This window comes from Lachancea thermotolerans (genome assembly GCF_000142805.1).
Source record: "Lachancea thermotolerans CBS 6340 chromosome C complete sequence".
In the NCBI taxonomy this organism is placed as follows: domain Eukaryota; kingdom Fungi; phylum Ascomycota; class Saccharomycetes; order Saccharomycetales; family Saccharomycetaceae; genus Lachancea; species Lachancea thermotolerans.
In genome coordinates, this window is record NC_013079.1 from 655542 (window position 1) to 682191 (window position 26650).

Sequence of the window (26650 nt, forward strand, 5' to 3'; positions counted from 1 at the left end):
CCGCGAATCATTTGAAAGCGCCGTTTTCCATTCAAACGGCCTTGCTGTTTAAGCCCGATGGCGCCCAGAAATCTATATATGATATCGAATACCAAGATGTTCTCTACCCCGGCAGGCACCCCGGGATACCGCAGAAGTGCTCGGAGATCCACTTTTCTATTTTGTCAATAAGAACGAAAGCATCGAAACCCACCGATAGTAACAATGAATGCACAAGGAATAAAAGAATTGAAAATAAAAAATAGAAAAACCTGGGGTAAAACTACTGTGCTCTAATTCTCATAATCAAGTCCGCGAACTCCTCCTCGCCAGCGCTGCCAAACCTATGTCTCATCTCAAATCGGTCAAGCCTTAGACTTTCTTATAGTCGAGTGCTGACACTAGCCTTAAATCCTCGAGCAATATTTATTTATCGACAGTTTCTGGCGCTGACCTTCGCGAGCGTGACAACATCCTGAAGCGACTCCGATTTTTTCGATCGACTTTTAGCAAAATATTGGGATGCAGCGCCTCTTGTCCGAGTCTTCTTAGACTGCTGCTTCTGATTGGGACGCAAGTAGCGCCTCACCAGTGTTTACACATTGCCCGTTATAACACCGCGTGTCTGCGATTGTTCCCACGTGATCTTCTTCCGTGCTGGTGGGTCCCCACACCACGAGAAGTTAGAATACGAGCGATGCACCACCTGTGCTTCTGAGCTGGAGAAAAGCTCCTCTTCCTATCTAGCCTTGGAGGACCCGTTAGAGTTGCTGATGGCGAGACTGTGCCGCACGCTGCCCGCGCGCGCAGCGCACCGCTAGACGATAACCACGTCTGCACATTGAAGGTGACATGTTCACGTGAGTTGACGCACGTGACTAGCACGTGTTTATATTAATTGTTCTGAAGTTTGACTTCTGCGCTTGCCTCGTACGTAGCTAGGTAATGAAGCGATAATAAAAATTTCATATAGGTTCGCCCCTTTGACTGCCAGCTGAAGCCAAGGTCAGCGCAGAAGACAGTTGAATTCGGGAAAGGATTGCTTTGTTGAGCACTTTTGGTCAGTAAAAAAGTACTCTTCAGCAACAGGGGCACTCTCTGCAAGTCAAGAGGTGGTTTTAAAGTGCAAATTGGCGTGCTTCTGGTGGAAAAACTAGGACCAAAGCGAGAGCATGTCGAACAACTTGGCAACGTACTTCAACAAGCAAGCGGGTCGTTCGAGCACCACCAGCGGCGCAAGCCCGGGTGATGACGATGACATGGGACCATCTGTTTCGATGGCAGTCGAGGCCGAGGATGACGACCACTTCACCCGCTCCACATTCAACCTCAAGCGCACGCGGTCGATGGGCCTGCTCGACGACTACGTTGGCTCTAGTAAGAAAGACGAGGGCTCGGAAGCGGACAGCGAGGAAGCGGCCGAGGAGAGCGATTTCGAAGACGACGACAACGTAAACGAGAATGCGGGCAGCAGCGCTCTGCGCTCTGCGACGCCAGGCCTCTCGGAGTCAGCCTCGCCACCCGTGCCTGAGACAGACAACTACTTAATCCCACATGATGACAATGATCTAGTACACGAGCCCAAGAGGCATGTTGACTACCTTTCTCACCAATGGGACGAAGGCGAAATTTCACAGTCCTGGAAATACATTATTCTCAAGAAGAAGAAAAAGGATGAAGACCTTGTGAACGCAGCGCGTCTTGAAAATGCATCATGGCGTACGTGGGCAAAAGCCCGCAACCACCTGCAAACCGTTAGCCCAGAAGTTGTGAACTGGTCCAAGGACTCAGACGTTACCTGGCTGTATGGGCCCGTTGTGCGCCAAAAAACGGATCCGGGTGCCAGCTCAGACCAAGAGTTTGGCTACGGTTCCGATGACGAAACTTCCAAGCGGGTGAGGACATCTAAAAACAAAAAGAGAGGACCCAAGCCTATATTAAAGAAAAGGAGTGTGTCCGAAATTCTTGAAGAGAATTCGTTATGGAGGCTAAACGTTGCTCGCCAACATAAAAAGATTCTCTCTAGTACCCAAGATATGGTTGATGGGTACGGGGATACGATGTACGCGCCTGAGGACTATGATGCGCTTGCGGCAAAGGTCAACGCGCAGTACTACTCATCAAATCCCAGCGCATATAGCCAGGGCAACGCGTCAGAGCCACTACACGAAGACCCTGGTGTCGAGTCTAGTGTCGGTCCGCCGTCAGAAAGACCCCAATCACAAGCGTCTACTCTGGAATCAATTATGACGTCCACGAGCAAGAAAACTCCAAAAGGAGCGACTGAGCAAAAAGATAGACACATTCATTTTAACGACCGCGTGGAACAATGTATGGCTGTTGCCTTCCACTCTGATGACGATAACGATTTTGACGACAGCGCGGATGACAGCGACGGTGAACGATCCGCTCATCATGAATACCCTCTAACGCGAAACCGCACACGTGGTGCGTCTGATGATTCTGATTACATCCGGGAATCCTATTCTGATGAAGACATGAACAGTTCTTCCTCTGACGAGGATGAAGCAGGGCTCTTCATCAATGCCAGGTATTCGAGAAAGACTGATGGATCTCGGTCGCCCTCTACGCGCTCATCCATAGGGTCGGAGTCTGCTCTCTCAAAAGAAAACCTCACGCCGATTATCAAGCTTCTACCCGCCACAACTCTAAACTACGGATCTGATGAGGAGGAATTTGATGATGATGACGAATACTACGGCAACAACGCCGTTTCTCACAACGTCAACACCTTCAGAGGTTATGATTACATGTACGATTACAACTCTGTCTACACCGGCGACACATCCAGTTTTATGGCAGTCAATAGTTGTGACATGGTTGACGTTCCAGAAGGTTTACAGACCCCGATCGAAGGCCAAGGTGATCATGCTGATATGTTGGTAAATCCCAACAGCAGCCCTCAGCTGCCGAGTGACGCGGGGAAGGGCGGATTTTCGCTGGACAGTGACACTGATTCATATGGTTCCGATGGAGATGCGCAATTCATTGAAGATTCTCAGAACAAAGATAGTGATGATGAGCTTTCAAGCATGCCGGGTTTGAGGAGAGTTCCATCTCACGGCAAATCCAGTACAACATTGATACAAGATTTGAGGCTACAGCCAGCTGCGATTCCCACAACTCATAGCTTCATTACTGGTAAACCTCTGCGGCAAACTGAGCAGCCTTGGGACACGGTCAAAAGCAAGCCTGTCCCTAAAACTCGGAGTTTTGTACTAGATTCGGATTCCGACTCTGATACATCAGATAAGAGCGAATCGGGTTCTGAGAACAGCGACATTAACAAGACTTCACTACAGGCAGGAGATACACCCGCGGCTAACTCTTCAGGCGCTGATTCAAAGCCGGCTTACAGCGTTCCAACACATGCTACCATTGTATCTCCTGTGCCGAAGGGCCAAAGGATCACAAGCAGCTCACCAGTGAACATAGCATGTTCTGGAGACTCGGGCACGTCCCTGTCCGATGTTGCAATTGCAGGTTACATTTCTCCAAGGAGCGACTCTATGCAATCCGTTGTTGCAAAAGAGAATATGGTAAACAATAAGTCCTCGAATTCAGAGGTTGACCGCATGAACAAGAACCTGGAAAATTGGCATATCGACCCTCAAAAGGACGATGCAGATGATGCTTCATCGGAGAATGTGCAAAAAATGATGTCCTCCGCACGCGAAATAGCGAGCAAGTATTTACATTCATGGAAGAAATAGAAGTTTTTATGGCGGGGACTAGAAACAGACGAATGCATAACAAGCACAGTAGTACTTCTAAAATAATCGGTATCGCGGGACGGACTAACGCACTTCCACCTTTTACTTGAAGAGACATCGAAGGCATTAGAGAGATCGTCTGCACAGATGGGTCGTTCACCACCTTTAATGTAGGCGTATAAAACGATATCGAAATAAGGTAAGCTCAAGTTATACACGGTATTTTATCACTGCATGTTTGAGAACAGCGACGGCAACCAAGTGCTGCGAAAACCCCTCAAACTTACCGTTGGGCCCAATATGTCCAAGGGCTCGTCACCTCCGAATACGGAATCCAATGGGCATCCAGAGCGAACATTACCGTCAATTAGGACTGCGAATAATAGCGGTAAAGAAGTTGCCATGTCCCCAAGCCCCATGGCAGATGACTCAGGATCTTTGAATGATGATCTAGTGAGTGTCTATAGCAGTGCTAATAGGACTGAAAAATTTTTGTTCTCGTCAGGGCGTCTCAGTGTTGACAGCGCCTCTGTGCGGCGTAGCTTTGACTCCTCATCAGTATGGGGTAAACAGGGAAGACTTTATGCTCCAGGTAGTGAAATTCATAGCGGAAGCATGGAGTTTTCGCCGTTAGGTAACAATTCAATCTATGAACTCGTCATGAATACCAGGCGGAAGAATTGGCTGAGACATCCTACTACTGACGAAATCCCACCTGTAGTGCTCAGTAAAGTTCACATCCCGGAGTCGTGGCGTGAAAGCACTAGTGTTTATGTCGACGAAATTAAACCCAGCTACGAAACCTTCGAGCGGACCAATAACTTAGAAACTATAAAGGGTTTTGGAAGGCTTCAACTTGATGAAATTGGCAGGGACGGGGAACTCTCAAATGGACAAAACGAGCCTGAAAATGGGCAATTTGTGCGCCAGGGAAACAAAGGTGCTCTAGACACAGTACCGCAGTTTTATTTTGATGAAAACTTCAAGCTAGATGATTCCCACACTTTCAGAGAAATTATTGATGACATCGACTTACAGCTGGATCACCTGTACTCTGAGTCAAGCACCGATAGAGAGAGCTTCTATCAAGAGATAGAAGAGAGGCTGAGCTCCTACTTGGACTGTATCGAGACTCTTCTCGTTACTGAGATATCAAGGTCATCGAATAGCTTTTTCTTTGCTTTAGAAGATGTCGAGAAAATAGAATCGAAAGCTGCAAGTGCAGTAGAGAAACTCAGCAAACTATCGCAAAAGCTGAAAGAGGCGGACAGTGAGCAGGTCCAAAGCCGAATTTCTATTTTAAAGAAAATGATTAGGAGAAAGAACGTCGAGAAGCTTGAGCAGGGGCTGCTGCAAGCTAAACTTATTCTTCAGCTTGTTGAAAATTGCAAGAACCTCTACAATAAAAGGAAGTTCGAAGACTGTTTAGACATGATAGGTCATGTTAACAACATGCTGAAGGGTGACGACGATAATGATCCATACGTACAAGACCTTACAAGGAAATGGCCGTATAAACTTTCGGACTTGGACTCTGCTGCAGCTTTTGCGAGTACAAAAGAGTATCTGGCTAATGCGTTGATTGAAATAGGCGGTTCATATTCCATTGATCTTTCTGACGTCCTGTTAAATGATATCAGGTCGACTTATAATCCAGCAAACGAAATTCAGGGTATGGGATTAAAAGATACAAGCTCCAGTTTCTCGAAGAAAGACACCGAAAAAGACACAACGTTAGCCCAAACTATCAAGCCATTAATAACAAACTTAATACGATGTGAAGAGCTTGCGAGTTCCTTCGAACTCTACAGCGAGAGGTTTATTGCGGAGTTGAAGGGAATAATTAAGGAGTTCCTACCAAAGTCTCAAGAATCAGATGGAAGCGCTGCTGACAGGTCGACAGACTCGAAAGCGCCGGGTAGCGGATCTAAACTGTCTCGGTTGTTAAGAGACATGACTCCTTCCGAGTTTCAGCAAATGGTAATCACAATTTTTGCACGAGAAGTTCAGGCATTCTGGAGGCTTTCTAGGCATCAGAAAATTCTGCTTGATGTTGGGCTCGGAGCGATCACGACGAAGCAGGGTAGTGGTGATTCAGCCTTGAGTAATGCAGTGCAATTAGATATTAACCCAGCATTCCACGAGGGAATAAGAACTGTCCAACTTCGAATGGGAAAGATAATAGCAGTGAGGAGAGATCTCAGCTGTAAATTAAGATACGACCACTTCCTGGAACTCTGTGGCATTTGTTTCTGGTTTGACCGCGAATGTGAAACCATAACCGGCGAGTTTTTAACCAAATATCTGAGAGATGTTATGACAATGCAAATCAAGAACTACATCGCTTCACTGAACTCAAAAAACCTCCAAACCATACGGCACGGGATCGACGAAGAAAAATGGACACCATTCATAGTCGACAGCGACGTACAACGGGACGTTAATGACATAGTAGCATGCGGCCATATGAGTCCCTCGAAATGGTTGAGTTTCATGGATTTAAGCATAAAGCCACCTGAAGAGGCTGAGCCAGAAAGTTCTTCAGGAACTTCTAAAGGCCACAAAAAATCGGTGGTAGTCAACGACAAAACCTTCGTAGCAAGCAATGCCCTTCTGACTACGATAGGTATGTTAAAGGGCGTCTTGGTGCTAGCAGTAAATTTGCCAACTCAGTTTTTATCAATCACAGAGAAAATGTGTTACGATTTGATAATGTACTTTAACGGGAGGGCAATGGCTTCGGTTTGCGGCCCAGACGGTACTCCTTCTACAAAGAACGGAAAAAATCTCAGCATACTGGGTGAGTCCCTTGATTGCTTGGCAGAGTTCGCAGTTATCGTTCAGAGCATCTATCAACGCTTGGGCAGCGGAAGTAAAGATTTTGAGCCACTCTCTCCCAGCGCTTACTCAAAACTTTTGCAAACCTTCCAGACATCATCAGACAAGCTATACCAGGCACATGCACCACCGCCACCAGTGTAGGGCGCGAGGAAAGCACAACCGACGGTATCAACGATAATGCATTAAGACAGTTGGACAAAAGTGTTCCTCACACGTGCGTACTTGCCGCGTCACTCGCTCCTTCGATAACACATCAGCATGTTTGTACAAAAAGATACACAATAATATCTCCTTACGAGGCTATGTAGTTGATGTCTAGACGATATATAAACAAATCAAAATGCTGTGCATACTTAACGCCAAATAGTTACTTCAAACTGTGTTTACATTCCGTGTTCCGAAATTTCACATGGAGTCATGTTCCACCGGAGTTTTTTTTGTGGATTAATGTTTTAAAGGGGTACGCATACTTTTGATGGCAGGGGATGAAACCTACAGTTGAAGTTATATGTGAGTACAAACACAGTACTTCATATTAATCTATCGAGAGGCATCCCAGTTAGTCGAAAAACTATGCTTTGGAAATGTTCTTAAACTCTTGCGAACTTATTTCTTTCTGGCAAAATTGTATGTATGCGCGAAGCTGACTGATCCTATCGACAGCGCGGCGCTTGAAAGTACATGGGATAGCTTAAAGGAAATGTTAGCTCGAGATAAGCAAAGTCCGACGCGGAAGTGCATAAGCGAACTCATGTTTTATTTTAGAGTCGCTCTATAGGCTGCCTAGAGCTCGCTTAACTTCTTTGGAGTCCCAGTTAGTACACGTCTCGTGTCCAGCGCGTCTCTTGAGTGGAGCAGTGCTAAGAATTGATCCCAGTCTCTATTACTGGCCCCGCTCTCCTCAAAGTTCTGCCAAACTTCGCCACAGGGCCAGCCAAACGTGTCACGTGTATCACTGAAGTGGACCCTGTTTCAACTGTCTACCAATGTTGCTAATTCGGAGCGCCACGACTCCCTTAAAGATACAACTGGCTACCGAAACTAAAGCGTCATTTTACTCGCGCCGAGGCCACTTCAGCTACTACGGTCCTGATTATGAAGCAAGATATTGAACTTCCCGCATTTTTTGAGGACTACAGAGCCGCTCTTGGGGAAACCATCAAGGAATGTGTTCATGTGAATACTGAGAGGGCATCCACAGGCACATTTGACAGCAAGTTTGGCGGGCACCCGTACTTTCCAAAAGGGGAGATGTATCCTGTGGATGAGAAAGGCAAACCCATGAGGCTGCTAGCACAGATCAACTTTGAGCAGGTCCCACATATCAGGAATTATCCTAAGGCGGGCATTCTCCAGTTTTACTTAAGCCGCTTTGACAAGCACTATGGGTGTTCTTTTGGTAGAAGCATAGAGCAGAAAAACTATCGCGTTATTTTCTTTGATAACATTGAAACAGATGAGTCCAAATTACTGTCTGATTTCTCGTTCGCGAATGCCGACGAAGAATTATTTCCCATCAAATCCGAGGGCAAGCTCACATTCACCAAAGACACCCAGATTATCACGGCAAATGACTTTCGTTTTGCGCCGCTGTTTGGCGCTGAAGATATTGAGGAGCACGATGATGAGCTCGAGCAGTACTTTGAAATGTATGACCCTTTTTCCCACCTTATCGGCGGTTATCCAAATTTTGTGCAATATGATCCTCGGGAGTATCACCACCCGGAACTGACAGAATTACTCCTACAGGTCGAATCGGACAACACTCTCGACATCATGTGGGGCGACTGCGGAGTGGCCAATTTCTTTATTTCGTTAAAGGATGTCAAAAACAAAAACTTTAGCAAGGTCTTGTATAACTGGGACTGCTCTTAAGATTCTAGCGAAAAATCTACAAGTTTAGCATGTAGCATAGCAGCTAAACATAGCAACCATAGTACTATGTTCCATGACAAGCATCGACCTTGGTAAAGTCCTCAAGACCCTGTCACGTGATAAACACTTCATAAGCTAGGCTCGAACTGTCCGCCATTGTTGATCACGTTCGGATTCCAAAAAATCTTCAAAGGCACAGGCTAGTTCTGGAACTGCAGATCTGTTTCGTTGGCCCCAGGGTCCTGTTGATGATCGCCACTTTAGGGCCAAACATGAAGGAAAACTTTGAGCTGCCTGAGTACTTTGAGAAGCACAGGGCTGTTCTTAAAGACACTATTAAGGAATGTGTCGATATACACGCTGAGAAAGCATCCACAGGAACCCTCGACAGCAAGTTCGGTGGGTGCCCATATTTTCCAAAGGGAATGGCATACCCTCTGAACCAAGAAGGAAACCCCTTGAAGCTGCTAGCACAGATTAATTTCGAGCAGGTCCCACGACTGAACAACTATCCAGAGAAAGGCATTCTCCAGTTCTTCTTAGATCCATGCGACGAACTCTACGGGTGCTCCTTTGATGAAAATACAGAACAGAAAAACTTCCGCATCATTTACCATGAAGAGATTGAAACGGACGAGTCCAAACTTCTGTCCGATTTCTCATTTGTGAAAGTCGAAGAGGAAATGTTCCCCATCGAGTCGGAGGCCAAGCTCATCTTCACCAAAGGCACCCAGATCATGCCAGCGGGGGACTTCCGTTTCGATTCACTAATAGGCGCTGATGATAAATACGAGCATTACGCTGAGCTCGAGCGGTACTACGAGTTGTACGGCTCTCTTTCCCACAAAATTGGCGGTTATCCAGGATTTACTCAGTTCGACCCCAGAGAGCACTATCATAAAGATCGGACTGAGTTGTTACTACAAGTTGACTCGGACGATGCTATTGATATTATATGGGGTGACTGCGGGGTGGCCAACTTCTTCATCTCGGAGGAAGACCTCAAGAACAAAGACTTCAGCAAAGTTTTGTACAATTGGGACTGCTCTTGAATTTCAGAGTAGCGGGTCGTATAAGGCATGCAACATCCCGCGTTGCGCCAGCGATCAACTAGTATTTCCTAGAATACCTCGCGTACGTTCTTAACCCGTTAGTAGACACTAGATACAATGCGTTCACCACTGCGACCCTATGTCGCAGAAAAGTGTAGTGTAATGAACACTTCACGTGGAAGATCTGGGCCAGGCATACTCCGTTGCGCTGACGGTAAACCTATCCCAGTGCGGACAAAAAGAGGTTGGGATGGGGAGCAAGGGGCAGAGTTCCTTGCTTGAAAATCACCATGGTCCTCATCGTTCCTCTATATAGATGTTGCAACCCAGAGCTTATTCATAGTCATGAACGGTCGTGACTTTATAAATAAACAAACACTCAAGTGAACTTAACAGATCCTAACACCAGGAGCCAGACGCCAACATTTGTGGTACGCTAAAGTTCTTTACAACGCCCAAGGCACTTCAAGTACAAGAAGTTTGCATTGCGCTGCGCTTGCATGCTTATTTTTGGGGGATTGTCATGCTTGCGCATTGTTCCAGCAGCAACGACAGAATGCCCTAATACTGCTTGAGTGGGCCTTCGAATCCCGAGTTATCGTGAGCCATCGCACTGAGGTCACTACGGGATTAGCATCGTTCCAATACGTTGTTTACAAGCGCTGTTGTCCATGGCGCTTCTCATGCGCGGCGTCTCTTCGAACTGCTTCGCCATTGTCACATGGCTGGATCATGCGCTTTAGCGAAAGCCGCTGTGGAACAATGCCAAGCGAAGTTTCAGGCCTCCAACGGGCTGAATAGATCTGGGTGCAATAGAGAGCCATAGCCATGCTAAGTTTGTCCCCGAAGCTAACGGGCCGACACAAGGCGCATGCACAGCCTAGTTAGGACGTCGACGTTTCGTCCGCCTGCATGCTAGGAGGGGGTCAACGGCTCGTACGATAGCAAGCTTGGCGGGAATTCATGCCTCCTGGCTTCGCACGAGTGCCCACAAGACATGAAAGGAACCCCAATGAGATTGCTGACCCAGATCAATTTTGGCCAAACGCCCGCGCTGCAGGACCATCCAAGGTCCGGCTTGCAATTTTACCTGTCTGCAGACGACGCGCTGCATGGAGCGAACTTCAGCGCGCCAACTTCACAGAAAAACCTCCGCGTATACTAATTCGAGGACCCTTTGGTGACGAAAGCCAGCTGGTCACAGACTTCTCTTTTGTTCCTCTAAACAACTCGAGTTTTCCTCTGCAAGTCGAAGCTCAGCTGAACTTTCCTGGGGGCAATGAAGTCGTCCAAAGCCCGGCCAGTGGCCAAACAGATTTGCGCAAGGCGCGAACTTCGCCGCTCGAGTTGCCCCCAGCCCGTCCCCTGCTGTGTCACAAAATTGGCAGTAGTTCATCATTTGCTCAGTACGATCTTAGACCAAATGGCTACGCTGTGTTTGAGCCAGAAGATGAAAGCGTCAAAAATTACTTGAACTACACGTACCTTCTTCTACAAGTTTACTCTAGCGATGATATCGCATGCTGTTGAGGCGACGGCGGCGTAGCCCATTTCTTCACCACGTACCAAGACCTCAAGAACAGAGACTTCAGCCGCGTGATGTACAACTTCGACGGGGACCCGCCAGCCGAAGAACATGATGGCGATATCTAGTTTCCCGTCTGGCTTACCCCACGCGGATTTAGCTGCCTCGTACCAAGTAACCAGCAACCGTGGCGACAGCAGCAACGGCAGCTGTTCTGATGCTTCTTCATCTACCATGGAGACAATTTTCTAGAAGCAGACCTGGAAACAACTCTGGAAACAAGTGGGAAACAACTGAGAAATTTCAGGGTGCGGTCACGTTACGCATTGAATGTGATGGTTGCAGCTTCTGAAAATGTTGGTGTTAAGTAGGACTTTGAGACGGTTAGCTGTTTTTGGTTCCTGCCGTTGGGGAATTCTGGGGCATTTATGTTCTGCCGCAATGGAGCATCTTCAGCTATGCTGGCACAATTAACTGCGCTAAATCAGGCGGGATGATTTGAAAGCGCGCAGATCTCTAACTTGTTCACGCGCGACTGCCAGAGCTGGACGGGGATTTATCGCTTCAAGTTCTAGGTGGTACTGATTGTTTTACGTCGCGATCAGGGCGTATTTTAACGGTGCGCGGCGCTAGCATCGCCGCACACGTAATCCAAAAAAAAAAAGACATTTCCCTACTTTGAATGAAGCTTGGAGTAACTTTTCCTCGCCTAATATATCGCTAATGGTAATCTACGTGTCTGTTGAAGATATCACCCAAGAAGACGTCTACGATTTTCTAGAGACGGAGTTGGAACAGCTCAATGAGGACACAGAACGTTTCGTTACAGGAGGCCTTGTGCACGAGGACTCGTACACCACCGCCTATGACGCCATGCTGATCGCTAGGACGAGGGCTCTGGGGAAGATTTCGGATGAAGCTGCGGACCCCGAGTGTGGGGCGGACACCCCAGCACAGGAAATTACAGATGTGGACCAATCCAGCGATCCGGCCGTCCCTTCGCCCTCTTCGATGCTCGCGAAGGCACACAAGCGAGCTCTCAAGCACACCGAGCGCGATGAGATGGACCGTGCAATAGCTGCGGGCGCGCTCGCATACCTGCACAACCTCGCAAAGCAGGGTTTCTTGCTTCGAGAGGGAGGCCCGGCATCTTTCCTTCTTGGGTATGTGTGGGTGGCTCCAGGACTGCCAGGTGGCCCCGGGGCTGCCCCCGAGAAAAGCGGGCCGGCAGAATCTGGCGGGGCCGAATGAGCTTTCAAGTTGCGGATTCGAGAGGAGAGACGAGAAGAGGGTCGGAGGCGAGAGACGAGAAGAGGATCGAAGCCTGAAACTTGACTGCTTCGAACCTCCACCTGCAGATGCGCCAAACATTGTACGTAGAGAGCAGGGCAAGCTCTATATCACGTGCCCGTGCTATTTTACCGGAGAAATGCCACAAGGTCCACGCGGCTTCCAGCGCAACCCATTGCGACTACGTAGCGTCAGCTTACCCGCCAAACGACCTCGGCTAGATACTGCTCCCTTGAACCTGAAGGAAATTGAGAGCCAAAATAAACTTCTAGTCTTTATATCTTTATCTGCCGGGCGTGACAGCTATTTTTCTCCGGGCCACTTATATTTTTCCCCCAGTTCTATGGCTATTTTCCCATTTTAACCCTCGCAAGCTACTTTCCAGGAACGCAAAAGGAGGAAGACAATAGGTATCGCTCCAGGATGATGAAGCTGTGAATCCATACAGCGGCGCGGTGTCCACTTGGGGCGTCGCACGTCTCTTTGGCGCTTCAATCCCGAAACTGTGCTCTAACCGCCGAGCAAATAGCCGCCGACGCCACCCCCTGTCAGAGAAGCTTATCCAATCGTCAAAAACGATTCATATATCACATGACTGGACTCATATCACCGTCGTTAATGACATATACCATTTCTTTTCTGGGACGCTGTGGATTACCCGGTGCTATATATTCTGTGGGCTTCTAGCGGAGCGAGGTGGCGACTTTGGTTTCGGTTTCCAATCAAAAAAAGCTTGACCCTCCCTTTCCACAAAGCAGGGCAATCTCTTCCGAATTTTTGTTCCAGAGGGTCAACACTAGCACGCACGGCCTTACCCTGAGCTGAGTAGTCCGAAAAACAAGCGCGTAAGAAGCGGCTCCTGACACATTGGTCTGGAGAAAGCTGCGACAAGAGCATATTACCCTGAACACAGAAACGTTTACGCCCGATTTAAGCGCGGCAGTGGCACACCTGGCTAGCGAGATGTCGGACGGAAGAGCAGACCAGGAATCGGTAGAGGAGGCAGTCTTTAAGTACGTGGGTGTGGACCTGCAGGGCGGGAAGCACGACGAAGGTCACCCCCACGAGCTCGAGGCCGCGGAGAACAAGCGGCAAGCACAGGCGCGGTTGGCGCACGTGGCACGTGATGCAAGAGCGCGCGCTCAGGCGCAGGTTCAAGCGCAGGCGCAGGCGCAGGCGCGAGCGCAGGCACAGACGCAGTCTCAGGTCCGGGCAGGTGCCGGCTCAAGCACTGGCGGCCAGGACCAGCATGGCCAGGGTCAGGACCACGACCAAGACCAGCATGGTCAAGGCCAGGATGCGAATCCGGTCCAAGACCAGGATCAAGATCCGGACCAAGACCAGGACCAGGCGGCGGGCTCAGCAGACATGGAGTGGTTCCTCCGCCACGAGCTTGGCGCTTCCCCATCGGATCTCGACATGCGCGGCGCTCGGGAGCCGCAGTCAGTTGCCGCTGCCGCCGTTGCCGCCGCCTTTGCTGCCTCTCAGGACAACAAGAGGCCCCGCAATGAAGACGACAATGGCAGCGGCAGGAACGCGGCGTCAAACGTGTCGGGCCCCCGCCAGCACCACGGCAACAAGCGATTCAAAGTCCCAGATGCGCGCCTTGCTGGGTCTCGTGTGCAATCGAAAATGCCCCATCTTGGAGCAGTGGACCCGGAACTTGCTTCCCTGGACGATCCGGAGGACGTTACCGAGCATGAACAGCTTGTGCGCAAAGCCATTTTGGATGCAGACTCCATAGCGCACCATCCTGATTTCCAACACTATCTCAATACCGAGGATGATTCTGATGACAAGGCACAGCGCATGTCCTTGCTTTCCAGCAAGGGCTCGACAGTTGTGCTGGGCGGGATTCACGACCATGGCCGAAAAATCGAGGTCTTGCCAAAAGTTGCAGGTAGGAACTCCGTCTCTGGAGTCGACTCGCACTCGGGCTCTTCTCCCGGATCGGGCTCCGGCCCGGGTGCCGGTTTGGCCGCCCGCTCGATGGGCAGAATACCTTCTGGCATGACATTAGGAGCAGGCGCCGGGGCGGGCGCTCACTCTGAGCAAGACATATCCAATATGATCCAGGACGCTGCCACTAAAGCATCCGATTTTATCAGCGCGCAAAACCAATCCACTGGTAAGTCCTTCGATGCAGTGGAAGAACAGGCCTTGGAGCATTTTGTCGGCGACTACCAAGCGATAAAGAATCTGTCACGCCGGCAAATATGTGAACGAATTTGGTCTAACGAGCGTCGGAAAGACGATTTCTGGACTAACATTTGCAAAGTGCTCCCTTACAGAACGCGGTCTTCGGTCTACAAGCATGTCCGCCGTAAGTATCACATTTTCGAGCAACGTGGCAAATGGACGCCCGAGGAAGATCAGGAACTGGCTCAACTTTGCATGGAGAAAGAGGGTCAGTGGTCTGAAATCGGCAAGACCCTGGGCCGGATGCCTGAAGACTGCAGGGACCGTTGGAGAAACTATGTCAAGTGCGGCAACAATCGTGCATCTAACAAGTGGTCTCCTCAGGAGGAGGAACATCTGAAGCAAGTGATTTCTGAGTTGCTTGACTCTGTGGAGCCTCAAGATGATCAGAGTTACGACACTGACGAGGTGCACATGGACGGGAAGGCGAAGGCGGGAAAGAAGAAGAAGCAAGACTCCAAAGACACGATCAACTGGACTGTGGTGAGTGAGCGGATGGGCGGCACTCGCTCGCGTATACAATGTCGTTACAAGTGGAACAAACTTCTCAAGAAGCAGGCTATGAGCAAGATCAAATCCATAAGCGAAGATGACAAGACTTGGATCTTGGAGAAACTGAGAGACATGGGCTTTACGGAAGACTCACAAGTCGACTGGGACGAGCTTGCGACGTTGATGCCCGGCAGGCAATGGTCAGGCACCGAGCTGAAGCTCTGTTACGAGAAACTGAGAACCGGTGTAAAATACTACAAAGACCGCACCATCAACCAAATCTGCAAGGAGCTTATCGGCGCCCGCGATGAAGGGCTGCCGCTGGAATCCGAAAGCAAGCTTTGAGCATCGAGCTTCGAGCTTCGAGCTTCGAGGCGGTGTGAGTATCTCACGTGTACTATATAGGGTATCGGAATATTTAAGCACTTTTTTTACCGTTCCGCGTGGCAAGGCAGCGCGGCAAATCCGTGTTCAGCTATCCGTCAGAAAACGTATTTTAAGTATTTAAAAACATTATACAAAATATTCCAAGTGAATAGTGAGTTTTGTAAGATTCAGCGAGCTACGTAATAGTAGATTATACTTAGAACTTGCTGAATTGCTTGTTGGCCTGGCCAGCGGTGGAGGTGACCTTCAAGACGTTGAATCTAACAGTCTTGGAGATAGGTCTGCACTGACCAACGGTGACAACATCGCCGACCTCGACACGGAAGGCTGGGGAAACGTGAGCTGGGACGTTCTTGTGTCTCTTCTCGTATCTGTTGTACTTTGGAACGTAGTGCAAGTAGTCTCTTCTGATGACGATGGTACGGTGCATCTTGGCGGAGACGACAACACCTGACAAGATCTTACCACGGATGGAGACGTTACCGGTGAATGGGCACTTCTTGTCGATGTAAGAACCCTCGATGGCGGTCTTTGGGGTCTTGAAGCCCAAACCAACGTTCTTATACCATCTCTTGGTACGTCTGTTGGCCTTGGTCTTTGGGTTGGTGAAGATGTGTGGTTGCTGCACGCGGTGGTTAGTAAATTGTGCTTGTGTGCGGAGCGCGCTGCTCGGCGTGTGAGGCGAAGCGCTGATGTCGGATTACCCTCGTGTTGGCATCGCCGGACCTCTCTCGCGGTATTTCCTCCCGGTTCTCGTTCGCCTTGTACCGCCCTGGCAGATAATCTCACTGGCCTTCACTATGGGCAATCTAATCCACCAGCTCATTCATGCGGTTCTCGGGCATCAACAGGCATCATCAGCCTCATCTCGCTCGCTCGTGCGCTGGTTTACGCGGAGTCTCCTCCTGCTCGCATATTCATACCTTTTGGAAAGCTCTCTCAGCTTGCACAGTCAATTCAGTCGACATCTTGATGGGTTCTTGAGGCCTTTAGCTAGTAACACAATTGCACTGAATTTTCCAAAATCTGTTAAACTACCATTTCGAAAAAGTTTCCTGCCCTGCAGAGCCCGACAAGGAGAAGTCCCACAGCTGCAGCATGCCGGCTAGGCTGGGGTCCCACCAGGAGCCTGCCACAGTCGGGCTGGCCGTTGGGCGAACTCCAGGCAGAGTCCAGCCGGCGGTGGGCAGAGCTACTGCCTAGCCATCGGTACACCTCCCGCCTAGAGCGCCGCTGCCGCGCGTGCTCCAGGCTGAACACTTTTAGACCTGCGCAAATCTGACTTTCCGAGTTTTGTCACCCACGCACCTTTTTGTGATTATGAAATTACAAGTGTCTGGGTGTGGGCAGTCAAACCTCCGTGACAAACAGCACGTGTCGGATCACGTGCGTATGAGTATATGTGTACTCGAGTGGGAAGAGCTTATCGCATGATCTACATGAGTACTTCTAAGAGTACTTCTGGGAACTCCTCCGAGTACCCCGCGAGTACTCTGTCCAGGTGGATTCCAGTATATCGCAGCGTCAGCGACACGATATCCAATACCAAAACACATTGTAACCACGGCGAAGCCAAGTAAAAAAACCAACCTTCTTACAACAGGCGGGCAGCGCCCGCCGCACTATATAAAATCTACGTACATTTTCTGTTCCTAATGGAAGCTCCTTGCGCGCTCGCATGCGCGCTCAGTGATGTTGCTGGCGATCTTCTCAGCATTTCCGCACGGCCTCGAACTGGTCGAACGCAGCCTTGCCCTGCAGCATCACGTCGAAAATGAAGGTATATCCGCCGTTCATGCGCAGTGTCAGCTTCACGCCGTTTGAAAAGTCGAGGAACCGTTCAATCACTAACTTGTCGCTCACCGTCTCGCACACGATAGGCGGCCTCGCACCGCGTGCGTCCTGCTTCGCGGCCGACGAAACGCTGTGCCGCGGGATGATGCGTGTCTCAATGTATTTGTCGATCTCAAACACAAGGTCCTCCGGACAGTCGTCGAAGTCCGAGTACGATTTGTTGAGCTGCGACGTCAGAAAGTCGTTTGAGAACTGCTCCAGCTCGTTATAGAAATTCTCTATATAGCCGCAGTTCTCGGGCAGCTGACGGTACTCCTTCTTGGCCAGCTTCGCAGACGCAGCCGTGCGTTGCTGGAAGTGTGACGCGGGCGGGACGATCACTCGGTTCGACACCGCCTGAGAGCCCAAACGGGCACTTGTGCAGAGGAAGCGGGATGACAGGCGACGGCTAAACATGACTGCTGATGGGATTGATCACGACGTTTGGGCAAGCGGTCAAGAACGAGCGACGTGGTTTTTGTCGACTAGATCATACTCTGCACCCGTACTGCACCCGCAATATCGGATAACGTTATGGGTGATCTTCATGTCTGGGCCTTGCACCTGCCCCGGTGGAACGCCAGTGACGCGCGAAAGAGCTATGCGCTGGCTAGCGTAGCCTGCGAGATTCCGTATCTCGAGCGGAAGAGCTGTCTATGGGCGTATTTGTGTGTTTTTTTCAACTAGCCAACTTGCACCTCGCGATGACAGTGTCTCAAGGTTGACACTCAAGGTTGACACTCAAGGCCGGAATTTCTGAAAACTAACCCTTCGACTACAAACTACCGCTCGTGGGCGCAACTACTGCCAGATGTTTACTAATTGTATTGACCACGGGGCTTCTTTTATTGTTCTTAGTATCGGTCGGACGTTATTGAGGGTTAGCCTCCAAAGGGCCACACTACCCTTACTAATCCAACGCAGCGCAGAATGGTCGTCTGCTCGCATCCCCAAGACTGTCAAGAGATGAATATCGCATATTAGAAGCTTTTTGCTTAACTCCGGCTAGCGCCACTCCGCTCCGTGCGCGGAGCTGCGTTTCAACAATCATCTGCTCGACGGTGTGGCGCTAGGACCCAAGATTACTAATTTTACAAGACAGCAAGCAACCTTTGGAGTTGTCCGAGCTTGACGCGTTTCATCCTCACTTTGATATAAAAGGGGACCTAGGTCGTGGATTTCAGGACCCATAGCTAATGATTGCCAGACTAACAGGTTCATACCTACCAACGCGCTCCATATCACGCTTGGTAGAAAAAGTTAAAATGACTCCTATTCCAGCGGTTCAGAAAGCTGTCCTCATCAGAGAGACTGGTGGACTTGATGTGCTACGTTACGAGCAGGACTTCCCCGTGCCAAAGATCGGCAACAACGAGATTCTGATCAAAAACAAGTATGCGGGCATAAACTACATCGAAAGTTACTTCCGTAAGGGAATTTACCCTTCGAAGAAGCCATATGTGCTTGGCCGTGAGGCCTCTGGTGTCGTCGTGGCCAAGGGCGATGCCGTAACGAAATTTGATGTCAATGATAAGGTCGCCTACCTCTCGTCCAACACCTTTGCGCAGTACACCAAGATTTCCGAGGCAGGAACCGTTTCCAAGGTGCCACAAGACTCTACAGACGAGCAGCTGAAGTTATACGCAGGTTCGCTGGTACAGGCCTTGACGTCTCTGGCCTTTGTCAGGGAGGCATACCCTGTAAAAAAGGGTGACTACATTCTGCTGTACGCGGCCGCGGGCGGCGCGGGTCTTGCCTTCAACCAATTCCTTAAAAAGGCAGGCGCCCACACCATTGCGGTTGCTTCGACGGACGAGAAGCTGCAGCTGGCCAAGGAGTATGGCGCTGAGTTCCTGATCAACTCCTCAAAGGACGACGTGCTGGCCCGAGTCCTGGAGATCACAAATGGGCAAGGTGTCGAAGCAGCATTCGATAGTGTTGGTAAGGATACTTTCGAAACCTCCCTGAAGGCGCTCAAGAGGAAGGGCACACTAGTGTCCTTTGGCAATGCTTCGGGGCCTGTCCCCCCTGTCGCAATTAACATTCTCACCCCCAAGAACATCAAGCTATTACGGCCCTCATTATTCGGCTACATTGCTACTCATGAGGAGTGGGAAAGCTATTCTAGCGAGCTATTCGATCTTTTGCACTCTGGCGCTCTTAAAATTCTGATTTCAAAGACCTACCCTCTTGAAGAATACAATCAAGCTGCCGAGCAATTGGAGTCCAGAAAGACTGTTGGCAAGCTCATGCTTGAAATCTCTCAGGATTGAGCGTTCCAAAGTCGATTTTGTGCTAAGACGTGACAGTGTCACAAAAATTATGAAATGCTCGTTCATAAGTGTCAGCCTACTAAAACGGCTCTTGTGTCTGAATTGTAAAGTCATTTAGGTTTAGTAGCATCGCATTTAGTGAACGAAAGTGATTGCAAACTTGAACTTAGCATGGCGGTGAGAACTATCGGCCCTCATCAGCCATTGTCAACAAATTGTTCATCCGACGTGAAGCGCCAGGAAGAGAAGCAAGCTGGCTCTAAAAGAAAGCAGTTTAGAAAATGGCTACACAGTCTCAAGGAACATGCCCCGTCTCCAGACTACAGAGACGAAGAGACTGTTCTCATCGACATCGCAGATTCATATTTGGGATTTTTGGATCCCCTGTCGTACGTTCCCGTGTTAACAACAGGCGAAGCTGCGATGCTTGACTGCGAGAAGCAATCACCCAGCCGGACACATAGCAAACGATTGCGCGAGTTTCTGAGGGAACATTTGAAGCGGAGGCCTTCCACCCACAAGGACGGCAGAGCATTGCAGTCGCGAGACCAGGGCCCGGAGAGTTCGCTAAACATGTCCTGTAGCGAGGCGAATGAGGCTGTTGTTGGTGATAGCCCAAGCCAGTTAGACAGGCCAGTATGTGAGAACGAATTCACAATTCTAAAAAGCGAAGCTGTTGAAGGCTTGGCGCCTATTAAGCAGGAAGACGATTCTCAGGGCTCAAGATCCGCAGACGGTTTGAAAGAACCTTGCTTTATTCTTCAGCAAGATGAGGACGCTGGGCAGAACAGTTTGAAGAGGACATCAGATTCGCCGCTAGCGGATAACTCTACGGAATCTAAGCGAACCTGTTTCGAAAGAGAGCCCGAGCGCAATGATGACGGTTTTATTGACGAGAGCTCATCGGTGTACTCGGATGTCCCTTCTCCTGAGGCTTCAATTTGCAAGACACCGCCAGCAGTGTTGACAAAACCATGCGAAGGTAATGTAACACCTTCGCGAGGCGCTGGAGACGATAGTAATAGCGCGCCATTGGAGGACAAGCTTTACGTTGTCATAGAAAAACTCAAAGCTGCTGTCCACCCACGTTCGTCGGGTAGCGCCAAGTTTGAGCCCGCTGACTGTTCCGCATCTAGCGACAAGATTGCTTCTCCAGTCTACGAACCAACTTTCATTCGAGTTCCTACGTTTAGACAGAGCCTCAGAAGGATGCATGCGCGCGGGCTCCTCGAGGATGTGAGAAACGGTACGATAAAGGAGGAAGATTTGTTGAAGTTGGCTAAAAGAGAGCCAGAAAGCTTCAATTTCAGAGATGCCAAGTTTTTTGAAAAGGACTCTGAGGCTTCGGGATCGTCAGAGTCTTCTAAAAGCCTTGAAAGTAGTCGTTTTTACAGCGTCAAATTTGATAAATTCTCGCATCTTTTGATGTATGATGCCACAAAGAGGTTTCACTCTGACAGATGGGGTACCTTGCGATCTGCCAATCTTTCAACCGGCAGTAAGGGCAAAGCTAAGCCGTGTCCATTATTAGAAAACGCGGTTTATAGTAAGGAAAGCATTCGATCCCGGAAACCTATCCTTAAATGCAAAAGCAATACCCGCGCGGAAGTTGAATCTTTGAGAGCAGAGGATTGTGACAAGGTTGACGTTTTTGCATTTTTGAAGTTCTTTGAACACCATGAAGCCCAGCGACGGAGTGAGGAGCTGAGTTTGAGCAGGATACGCGAACAGCAATTAACAAATTACTACGCTAATGATCATGTGTATAACTCAGCTAGGAGCGGGAGCTTGAAATTCGCGGCCGTGGACTTTAATAGAAGTAAAAAAGCTACGGAAATTAACATTGGCCGCGAGCTGAGGGGTCCTGATAGAAGGATTTCAAGTTGTCCTTCTATGCGGGATTGGGACCTTGGACGCAAAAGAAGAGGTGACGTCTCCCAACACTGTTATTGATTTAACTGTTCATGAACATTTCTAGGAAGTATTATGAATTTAAGTATTGAATTTTGTACTAAACACTTATCGGAAATAGACAAAAATAGATGTATCGCACGAGCCACAACGAAATCAGTTGTTGCCCTTCTTCTTGTTAGAAGTGGAGTTCTTTGGAAGCTCCTTAGTAAATGGGATGAATTCTGGCTCGCCTGGGATGTACTTTCTCAAGACTTCAGGAACGACCAAGCCTTCTTCGGTTTGGTAGTTTTCCAAAACACAGCACAAGGCTCTCTGGGTGGCACAAAGAGTAGAGTTCAGGCAGTGGACGTACTTCTTTTCTCTGTCACCCATCTTCTTGATACCGCATCTGATCTCAAGGTTTCTAGATTGGTAGTCGGTACAGTTCGAGCAAGAAACCAACTCCTTGTATTCTTGCTGGTAAGGGAACCAGGCTTCCAAGTCGTACTTCTTAGCAGCGGCGTTGTTTAGCTCACCAGAAACGATACCAACAACACGGTATGGCAGGTTCAGCGACTGATAGAACTCCTCGGAGGTAGCAATCATTCTGTCGAACTCTTCCCAGGACTTTTCAGGTTCAGTCAACACGAACTGCTCAATCTTTTCAAAGGCGTGGACTCTGAACACACCCCAGGCGTCCTTACCATGAGCACCAGCTTCTCTACGGAAACAAGAAGAGTAACCGGCGTAGCGAACTGGCAGCTGCTCTTGAGGCTTTTCGAACCATTCACCGGAGTGGTATGCAGAAATTGGCTGTTCAGAAGTGGCAATCAGGTACTTCTCGTCGTCGCCGTCCATGACCTTGTACAATTCTTCGTCGAACTCAGAGAGCTGAGCGGTTTTGCTCATGGCCTCTTTGTCCATCATGACTGGGGCCTGGAGAGGGATGTAACCCTTGGAGGCCAAGAACGACAAACCGTAGTTGATCATGGCCTGGTTCAGGAAAACACCGTAGTTTCTGAAGAAGTAGCCTCTGTGGCCGGAGATCTTGACACCACGCTCTGGGTCGTAGCCGTCCAATCTGAGCAGGACTTCGTGGTGAGAGAGACTGGCGGGCTTGCCAGAGCAGGAAGCGTTGGTGCCAACCTCGCTCAGGTTTTCGGGCTTCCAGCTGCGGACGAGCTCATTGTTTTCCTCGTCGTTGGATACCACAACAGAGGGGTGGACGATGTTGCCGACCTGGAACACCTTCTGCTTCAGGTCGTTGTCCTGCTTCTGCTCGAGTTCGCTGAGCTTCTTCTTCTCGGCCGCGATACGGTCCTTCTCGGCTAGCAGCTCCTTAGGGTCCTCCTTGTTTTTGAACTTGAGCCCGATCTCCTTCTGCACCTTGTTTTGTTGCTTGTTGAGTTCGTCCAACTGGAATCTGGTCTTGACCCATTCCTTGTAGTCTGCGATGATTTCGTCCACAATCTCGACACTGGCGTGTCTGGCCTTCTGGGACTGTCTGATGAGTTCAGGGTTACCACCTTTCTCCTCGATGAACTGTGTAATATCTAGCATGGTTTCAGTTGACTCAAAACCTAGGGCGAACCTGTACGGGACCTTTTGATATTGTTTTTGTCGAGAGGGAATGGATGATCAACGGTGTCAAACTACAAATTTTTTTCACCTGCTACACTCACTAACTGTGTTGTGACACATAATTAGACATTATGACTAAAACGCCCCTATAAAGCGCCTGAATTGGACTTACTACGGCTCTTTTCGATACCTTAATATCTATCTTTTTGCGTAAATTCTTGCGGTGTTCGTTTGCTCCCTGGATCCGGAGTTACGCCCCACGCAACGTTACCATGCCATAATCTGATCTCGAAAGGAAACGTGGTGTTGCCCCAATTGAGATTGCTGCCGAACTCTGGTCCCTGTACGCACATTCGTTCCCATAATGCAAACGAATTTCACCGCAGCGATAGCCTAAAGTCAGACGAAACAACAGGCACAGAACCGCCCACATAAACGAAAACTTCTCATCGCAACTGCACTTCGCCAACAAAGGAAGCAAGCAATTACTCTACAGTCTGTACACGCTTCCCATAACCACCACTAGCCTTCTTCGATTGAGCTCCAGCTCCAGCATTGAGCATATGATAACTAGCAGATCTGAAACTGCCATATAGAATTCCAAATCTCATTAACCTCAACAAGTCTTCTTCGCAGGTCCAATGGTCTAGTGGTTTACGACGTCGCCTTTACACGGCGAAGATCCCGAGTTCGAACCTCGGTTGGATCATGTTAGAATTCATTTTTTGTCATTTTTGTTCCCTAAGAATGTTGAACTTTATTTTAGTAGGATTTAGGAGCTCATTTCAGATCCGCGATAAGAGCTTCTCCGGAAAGAGGGACTCTGAACGCCGTTTTTTTGGTATCCAGCGTGTATAGGTCGTACTTTAGACATATTTACATACACTATGAGCTCGGAAGCGAACCCGCCTGTCTTGGAGCCCTTCACCGTTACGGTGGTGGATAGAAACGTTAAGCACCAGGTTGAAGGCGAGCCGGAAGAGGAAGGCCACCCAGACCACGAGGTGCAGGGCGTAATGTTCGCCACAAATGTTAAGTACATATTTGAGGACGACCAAGAGCTGCTGCCGGAGCAGGAGGACCCTGCAATCGAAAACGTGGTGATCATAGAAGCGGACGAGTCGCTGAGGGTGACGCAGGTGGAGCTCATCAGCGACCAGTTCAAGCAGGTGGGGTATGAGGTACGCGACGGCAATGAGGTGTGCATCGACGCGCTCTCGAGATTCGAGACGCCGCGGCAACTGGGTAACCTCCCGCTGGAAAAGCTCGTCCAGCTTTACAAGCTGCAGAACGACCAGCTACATAGCCTGTTCAATACACTCTGAAGAATGCGTAACGCGCGGGAGTCGCAGGGCCTATGCGAAAACTAGACGCCTGTCCTTTATGACAGCTCGGCGAGGTTCGCAGGCATGGGCCGAATCTTCACGCTGTAGTGCTTTTCGATTGCCTTCAGGCCCTGTGCGTCATCGCGCGTTATGAAGTTGATTGCGACACCCTTGCGGCCGAATCTACCGCTGCGCCCGATACGGTGGATGTAGTTCTCGAGGTTGTCGGGCAAATCGTAGTTGATAACCAGCGACACCTGCTGGACATCTATCCCTCGTGCCCACACGTCGGTGGAAATTAGCACGCGCGAGGTGCCCGACCGAAAGTCGTTCATCACCCGGTCCCGGTCCTCCTGCTTCATGTCCCCGTGCATGGACGCAACGGCGAAGTTGGCCTGTAAGAGCTTCGACGACAACCAGTCGACCACCTTTTTGGTGTTGCAGAAAATCACACACTGCGTTATGGTGAGGGAATCGTATAGGTCGCACAGGGTGTCGAATTTCCACTCCTCGCGGTCCACATTGACGTGGTACTGCTTGATGCCCTCCAGTGAGATCTCGTCTCTTTTAACCAAAATTTTGACGGGGTCGCTCATGAACTTCTTGGTGATTTCCAAGATGTCTTTGCTCATGGTGGCGCTCACCACCACCACTTGCACTGACTTCGGTAGCTTTGCAAATATGTCGTAGATCTGTTGTTTGAAGCCGAGCGTCTCACTGAGAAGCTCGTCGGCCTCATCCAAAATCAGCATCTTCAAATGCCTGGTATTAAGTATTCTTCTCTTTATCATGTCCAGCACTCGGCCTGGCGTGCCACTCACTACATGGCAGCCGTGGGTCAGTTTTTTGGTGTCCGTCTGCATCGCCTTCCCACCGGTGCAAGCGTGCGCGGATATGTTCATGTAATCACCCAGGTTCCCGACAACTTGTGAGATCTGCTTGGCCAGCTCTCTCGTGGGCGAAAGCACCAGGCTCTGAAGCTCTCGGCTTTTGAAGTCTATTACTTGTAGCATGCCAATAGTGAAAGTGGCTGTCTTACCTGTACCAGATTGGGCCTGGGCGATCACATCTCTACCTGAGATGATCTGTGTTATCGCTCTTGACTGGATTGCGGAAGGTGCTTCGAAACCGTAGGCGTATACACCTCTAAGAAGGTCTTCTTTCAGATGCATCGATTCGAATGTTGGCGAAACCTTCAGCTTGCCAGAGGTTTTGAACTTGAGCTTGGAGTCCGAGTCTTTACTGAACGACATATTGAAGGGTTATAGGGTGCTATCGCGGTTCTCCTTGGTCGCTCTTTGCACTGAAGCAAGTTATTTGTAGCTCATCTCATCTCATCTCATCTCATCTTTTGGAAAATTTGTTATCTACCATTGCTTATGAAACTCTCCATACATCACAAATTTGAGACGTGCACAACGTAACTCAATGCCTCGCATCATTGTTTCGATAGGTGGTGGCCACCTTACTGACATTCACAAGGCCATCTTGCAGATCAAGGATGCGCTACTTGAGGCTTTCGTCAACACTGAAGTAGTACTTGTCGATTTAGACAAGTCTCTGAAAAAGGGTCCACTGACGCACACAGACCAAGACTATGACTTCAAACAAGTTTCAGCGCGTCTCTGTAGTGCACAAGACCCCAATGTATGGGAGGCAGTCCTGGTGTGTGGTGCTTACGCGTTGTTCGACCCCACGATCAATGAGCTCTGTCATCTGAAGGTATTTCTTGACAGCGACGGCGACCGCCGGCTCATTGACCTTATTAATCGCCGTAGCGCCAAAACTCCCGAGCTTCTGGCTGCCTTGATTAAGGACTATATGGAAAACCTGCGGCCCGAGATGCACAAGTACATCGAGCCGACCAAAGCGCACGCGGACCTCATCATCCCCAACAGCAGCGAAAACGTTGGGCCCGCCATCATTGTGGACAGTATTGTTAAGATTGTCGAGGATAGCAAGGGCGGGATTGTGCGCCCGAGGAAACTGTTCCCACATCTTGACTTCCAGGCTGAGTCCCTGGACATCGAGAAAGAGAAGTACTACGATCTTAGCTGAATATGCAAGCGCGTCGCCTTTGCACAACTACTGCATGTTCGCATGCCATACTACCTTTATAGCTGCAAATCTTTCTGAAGCTTAAGGTCCTTCGGTCTTTGTCGTTGCGACAAAGTGACTATGCGACACCTTCCATTAGGGCTTGCTTTAATACTGCACGCGCAAAAATCTGACCTCGATGGATGGTTGGTCGAGTTGACTAGTGCCGTGTTTTGTAATCGGTAGTTCTTTGACCTTGGATACGAAGAACTAGTTGTTTAGTATAGTTTTTTCAAATTAATGATTTGACGTCTTCAACATTAAATATGATATC

The 26650-nt window shown here is 49.4% G+C and overlaps 15 protein-coding genes and 1 non-coding gene across 16 annotated transcripts; 12 read left to right on the forward strand and 4 right to left on the reverse strand.

The window, feature by feature from the left end:
* Window positions 1–1151: 1151 nt before the first annotated feature.
* On the forward strand, window positions 1152–3713 carry REG1 (protein phosphatase regulator REG1; the record flags this gene model as incomplete). Its single annotated transcript, XM_002552510.1, has 1 exon — window positions 1152–3713. The coding sequence occupies one exon, from the start codon at window positions 1152–1154 to the stop codon at window positions 3711–3713; it is 2562 nt and encodes an 853-aa protein (XP_002552556.1).
* Window positions 3714–3947: 234 nt separating this feature from the next.
* Window positions 3948–6695, forward strand: VPS54 (Vps54p; the record flags this gene model as incomplete). Its single annotated transcript, XM_002552511.1, has 1 exon — window positions 3948–6695. One exon carries the CDS (start codon window positions 3948–3950, stop codon window positions 6693–6695), a length of 2748 nt encoding a protein of 915 aa, XP_002552557.1.
* A 954-nt stretch (window positions 6696–7649) lies between these two features.
* Window positions 7650–8429, forward strand: KLTH0C07700g (YwqG family protein; the record flags this gene model as incomplete). The annotated part of the gene is made up of 1 exon (XM_002552512.1): window positions 7650–8429. The coding sequence occupies one exon, from the start codon at window positions 7650–7652 to the stop codon at window positions 8427–8429; it is 780 nt and encodes a 259-aa protein (XP_002552558.1).
* Window positions 8430–8677: 248 nt separating this feature from the next.
* Window positions 8678–9481, forward strand: KLTH0C07722g (YwqG family protein; the record flags this gene model as incomplete). Its single annotated transcript, XM_002552513.1, has 1 exon — window positions 8678–9481. One exon carries the CDS (start codon window positions 8678–8680, stop codon window positions 9479–9481), a length of 804 nt encoding a protein of 267 aa, XP_002552559.1.
* Window positions 9482–10444: 963 nt separating this feature from the next.
* Window positions 10445–11011, forward strand: KLTH0C07744g (KLTH0C07744p; the record flags this gene model as incomplete). The annotated part of the gene is made up of 1 exon (XM_002552514.1): window positions 10445–11011. One exon carries the CDS (start codon window positions 10445–10447, stop codon window positions 11009–11011), a length of 567 nt encoding a protein of 188 aa, XP_002552560.1.
* Window positions 11012–11729: 718 nt separating this feature from the next.
* KLTH0C07766g (KLTH0C07766p) lies at window positions 11730–12257 on the forward strand (the record flags this gene model as incomplete). The annotated part of the gene is made up of 1 exon (XM_002552515.1): window positions 11730–12257. One exon carries the CDS (start codon window positions 11730–11732, stop codon window positions 12255–12257), a length of 528 nt encoding a protein of 175 aa, XP_002552561.1.
* A 1002-nt stretch (window positions 12258–13259) lies between these two features.
* Window positions 13260–15332, forward strand: KLTH0C07788g (KLTH0C07788p; the record flags this gene model as incomplete). Its single annotated transcript, XM_002552516.1, has 1 exon — window positions 13260–15332. One exon carries the CDS (start codon window positions 13260–13262, stop codon window positions 15330–15332), a length of 2073 nt encoding a protein of 690 aa, XP_002552562.1.
* Window positions 15333–15570: 238 nt separating this feature from the next.
* On the reverse strand, window positions 15571–16342 carry KLTH0C07810g (40S ribosomal protein uS17; the record flags this gene model as incomplete). Its single annotated transcript, XM_002552517.1, has 2 exons — window positions 15571–15996; window positions 16298–16342. The coding sequence occupies 2 exons, from the start codon at window positions 16340–16342 to the stop codon at window positions 15571–15573; spliced, it is 471 nt and encodes a 156-aa protein (XP_002552563.1).
* A 742-nt stretch (window positions 16343–17084) lies between these two features.
* FMP23 (Fmp23p) lies at window positions 17085–17624 on the reverse strand (the record flags this gene model as incomplete). Its single annotated transcript, XM_002552518.1, has 1 exon — window positions 17085–17624. The coding sequence occupies one exon, from the start codon at window positions 17622–17624 to the stop codon at window positions 17085–17087; it is 540 nt and encodes a 179-aa protein (XP_002552564.1).
* A 779-nt stretch (window positions 17625–18403) lies between these two features.
* On the forward strand, window positions 18404–19480 carry ZTA1 (NADPH:quinone reductase; the record flags this gene model as incomplete). Its single annotated transcript, XM_002552519.1, has 1 exon — window positions 18404–19480. The coding sequence occupies one exon, from the start codon at window positions 18404–18406 to the stop codon at window positions 19478–19480; it is 1077 nt and encodes a 358-aa protein (XP_002552565.1).
* A 171-nt stretch (window positions 19481–19651) lies between these two features.
* GIP1 (protein phosphatase regulator GIP1) lies at window positions 19652–21433 on the forward strand (the record flags this gene model as incomplete). Its single annotated transcript, XM_002552520.1, has 1 exon — window positions 19652–21433. One exon carries the CDS (start codon window positions 19652–19654, stop codon window positions 21431–21433), a length of 1782 nt encoding a protein of 593 aa, XP_002552566.1.
* Window positions 21434–21547: 114 nt separating this feature from the next.
* Window positions 21548–22933, reverse strand: SES1 (serine--tRNA ligase SES1; the record flags this gene model as incomplete). Its single annotated transcript, XM_002552521.1, has 1 exon — window positions 21548–22933. One exon carries the CDS (start codon window positions 22931–22933, stop codon window positions 21548–21550), a length of 1386 nt encoding a protein of 461 aa, XP_002552567.1.
* A 656-nt stretch (window positions 22934–23589) lies between these two features.
* KLTH0C07920r lies at window positions 23590–23663 on the forward strand. The gene has a single exon. It is a non-coding gene; the product is annotated as a tRNA-Val (tRNA).
* Window positions 23664–23841: 178 nt separating this feature from the next.
* ATG31 (Atg31p) lies at window positions 23842–24279 on the forward strand (the record flags this gene model as incomplete). The annotated part of the gene is made up of 1 exon (XM_002552522.1): window positions 23842–24279. One exon carries the CDS (start codon window positions 23842–23844, stop codon window positions 24277–24279), a length of 438 nt encoding a protein of 145 aa, XP_002552568.1.
* Window positions 24280–24335: 56 nt separating this feature from the next.
* FAL1 (ATP-dependent RNA helicase FAL1) lies at window positions 24336–25532 on the reverse strand (the record flags this gene model as incomplete). The annotated part of the gene is made up of 1 exon (XM_002552523.1): window positions 24336–25532. One exon carries the CDS (start codon window positions 25530–25532, stop codon window positions 24336–24338), a length of 1197 nt encoding a protein of 398 aa, XP_002552569.1.
* A 175-nt stretch (window positions 25533–25707) lies between these two features.
* DAS2 (putative uridine kinase DAS2) lies at window positions 25708–26337 on the forward strand (the record flags this gene model as incomplete). The annotated part of the gene is made up of 1 exon (XM_002552524.1): window positions 25708–26337. One exon carries the CDS (start codon window positions 25708–25710, stop codon window positions 26335–26337), a length of 630 nt encoding a protein of 209 aa, XP_002552570.1.
* Between the last annotated feature and the right edge of the window lie 313 nt (window positions 26338–26650).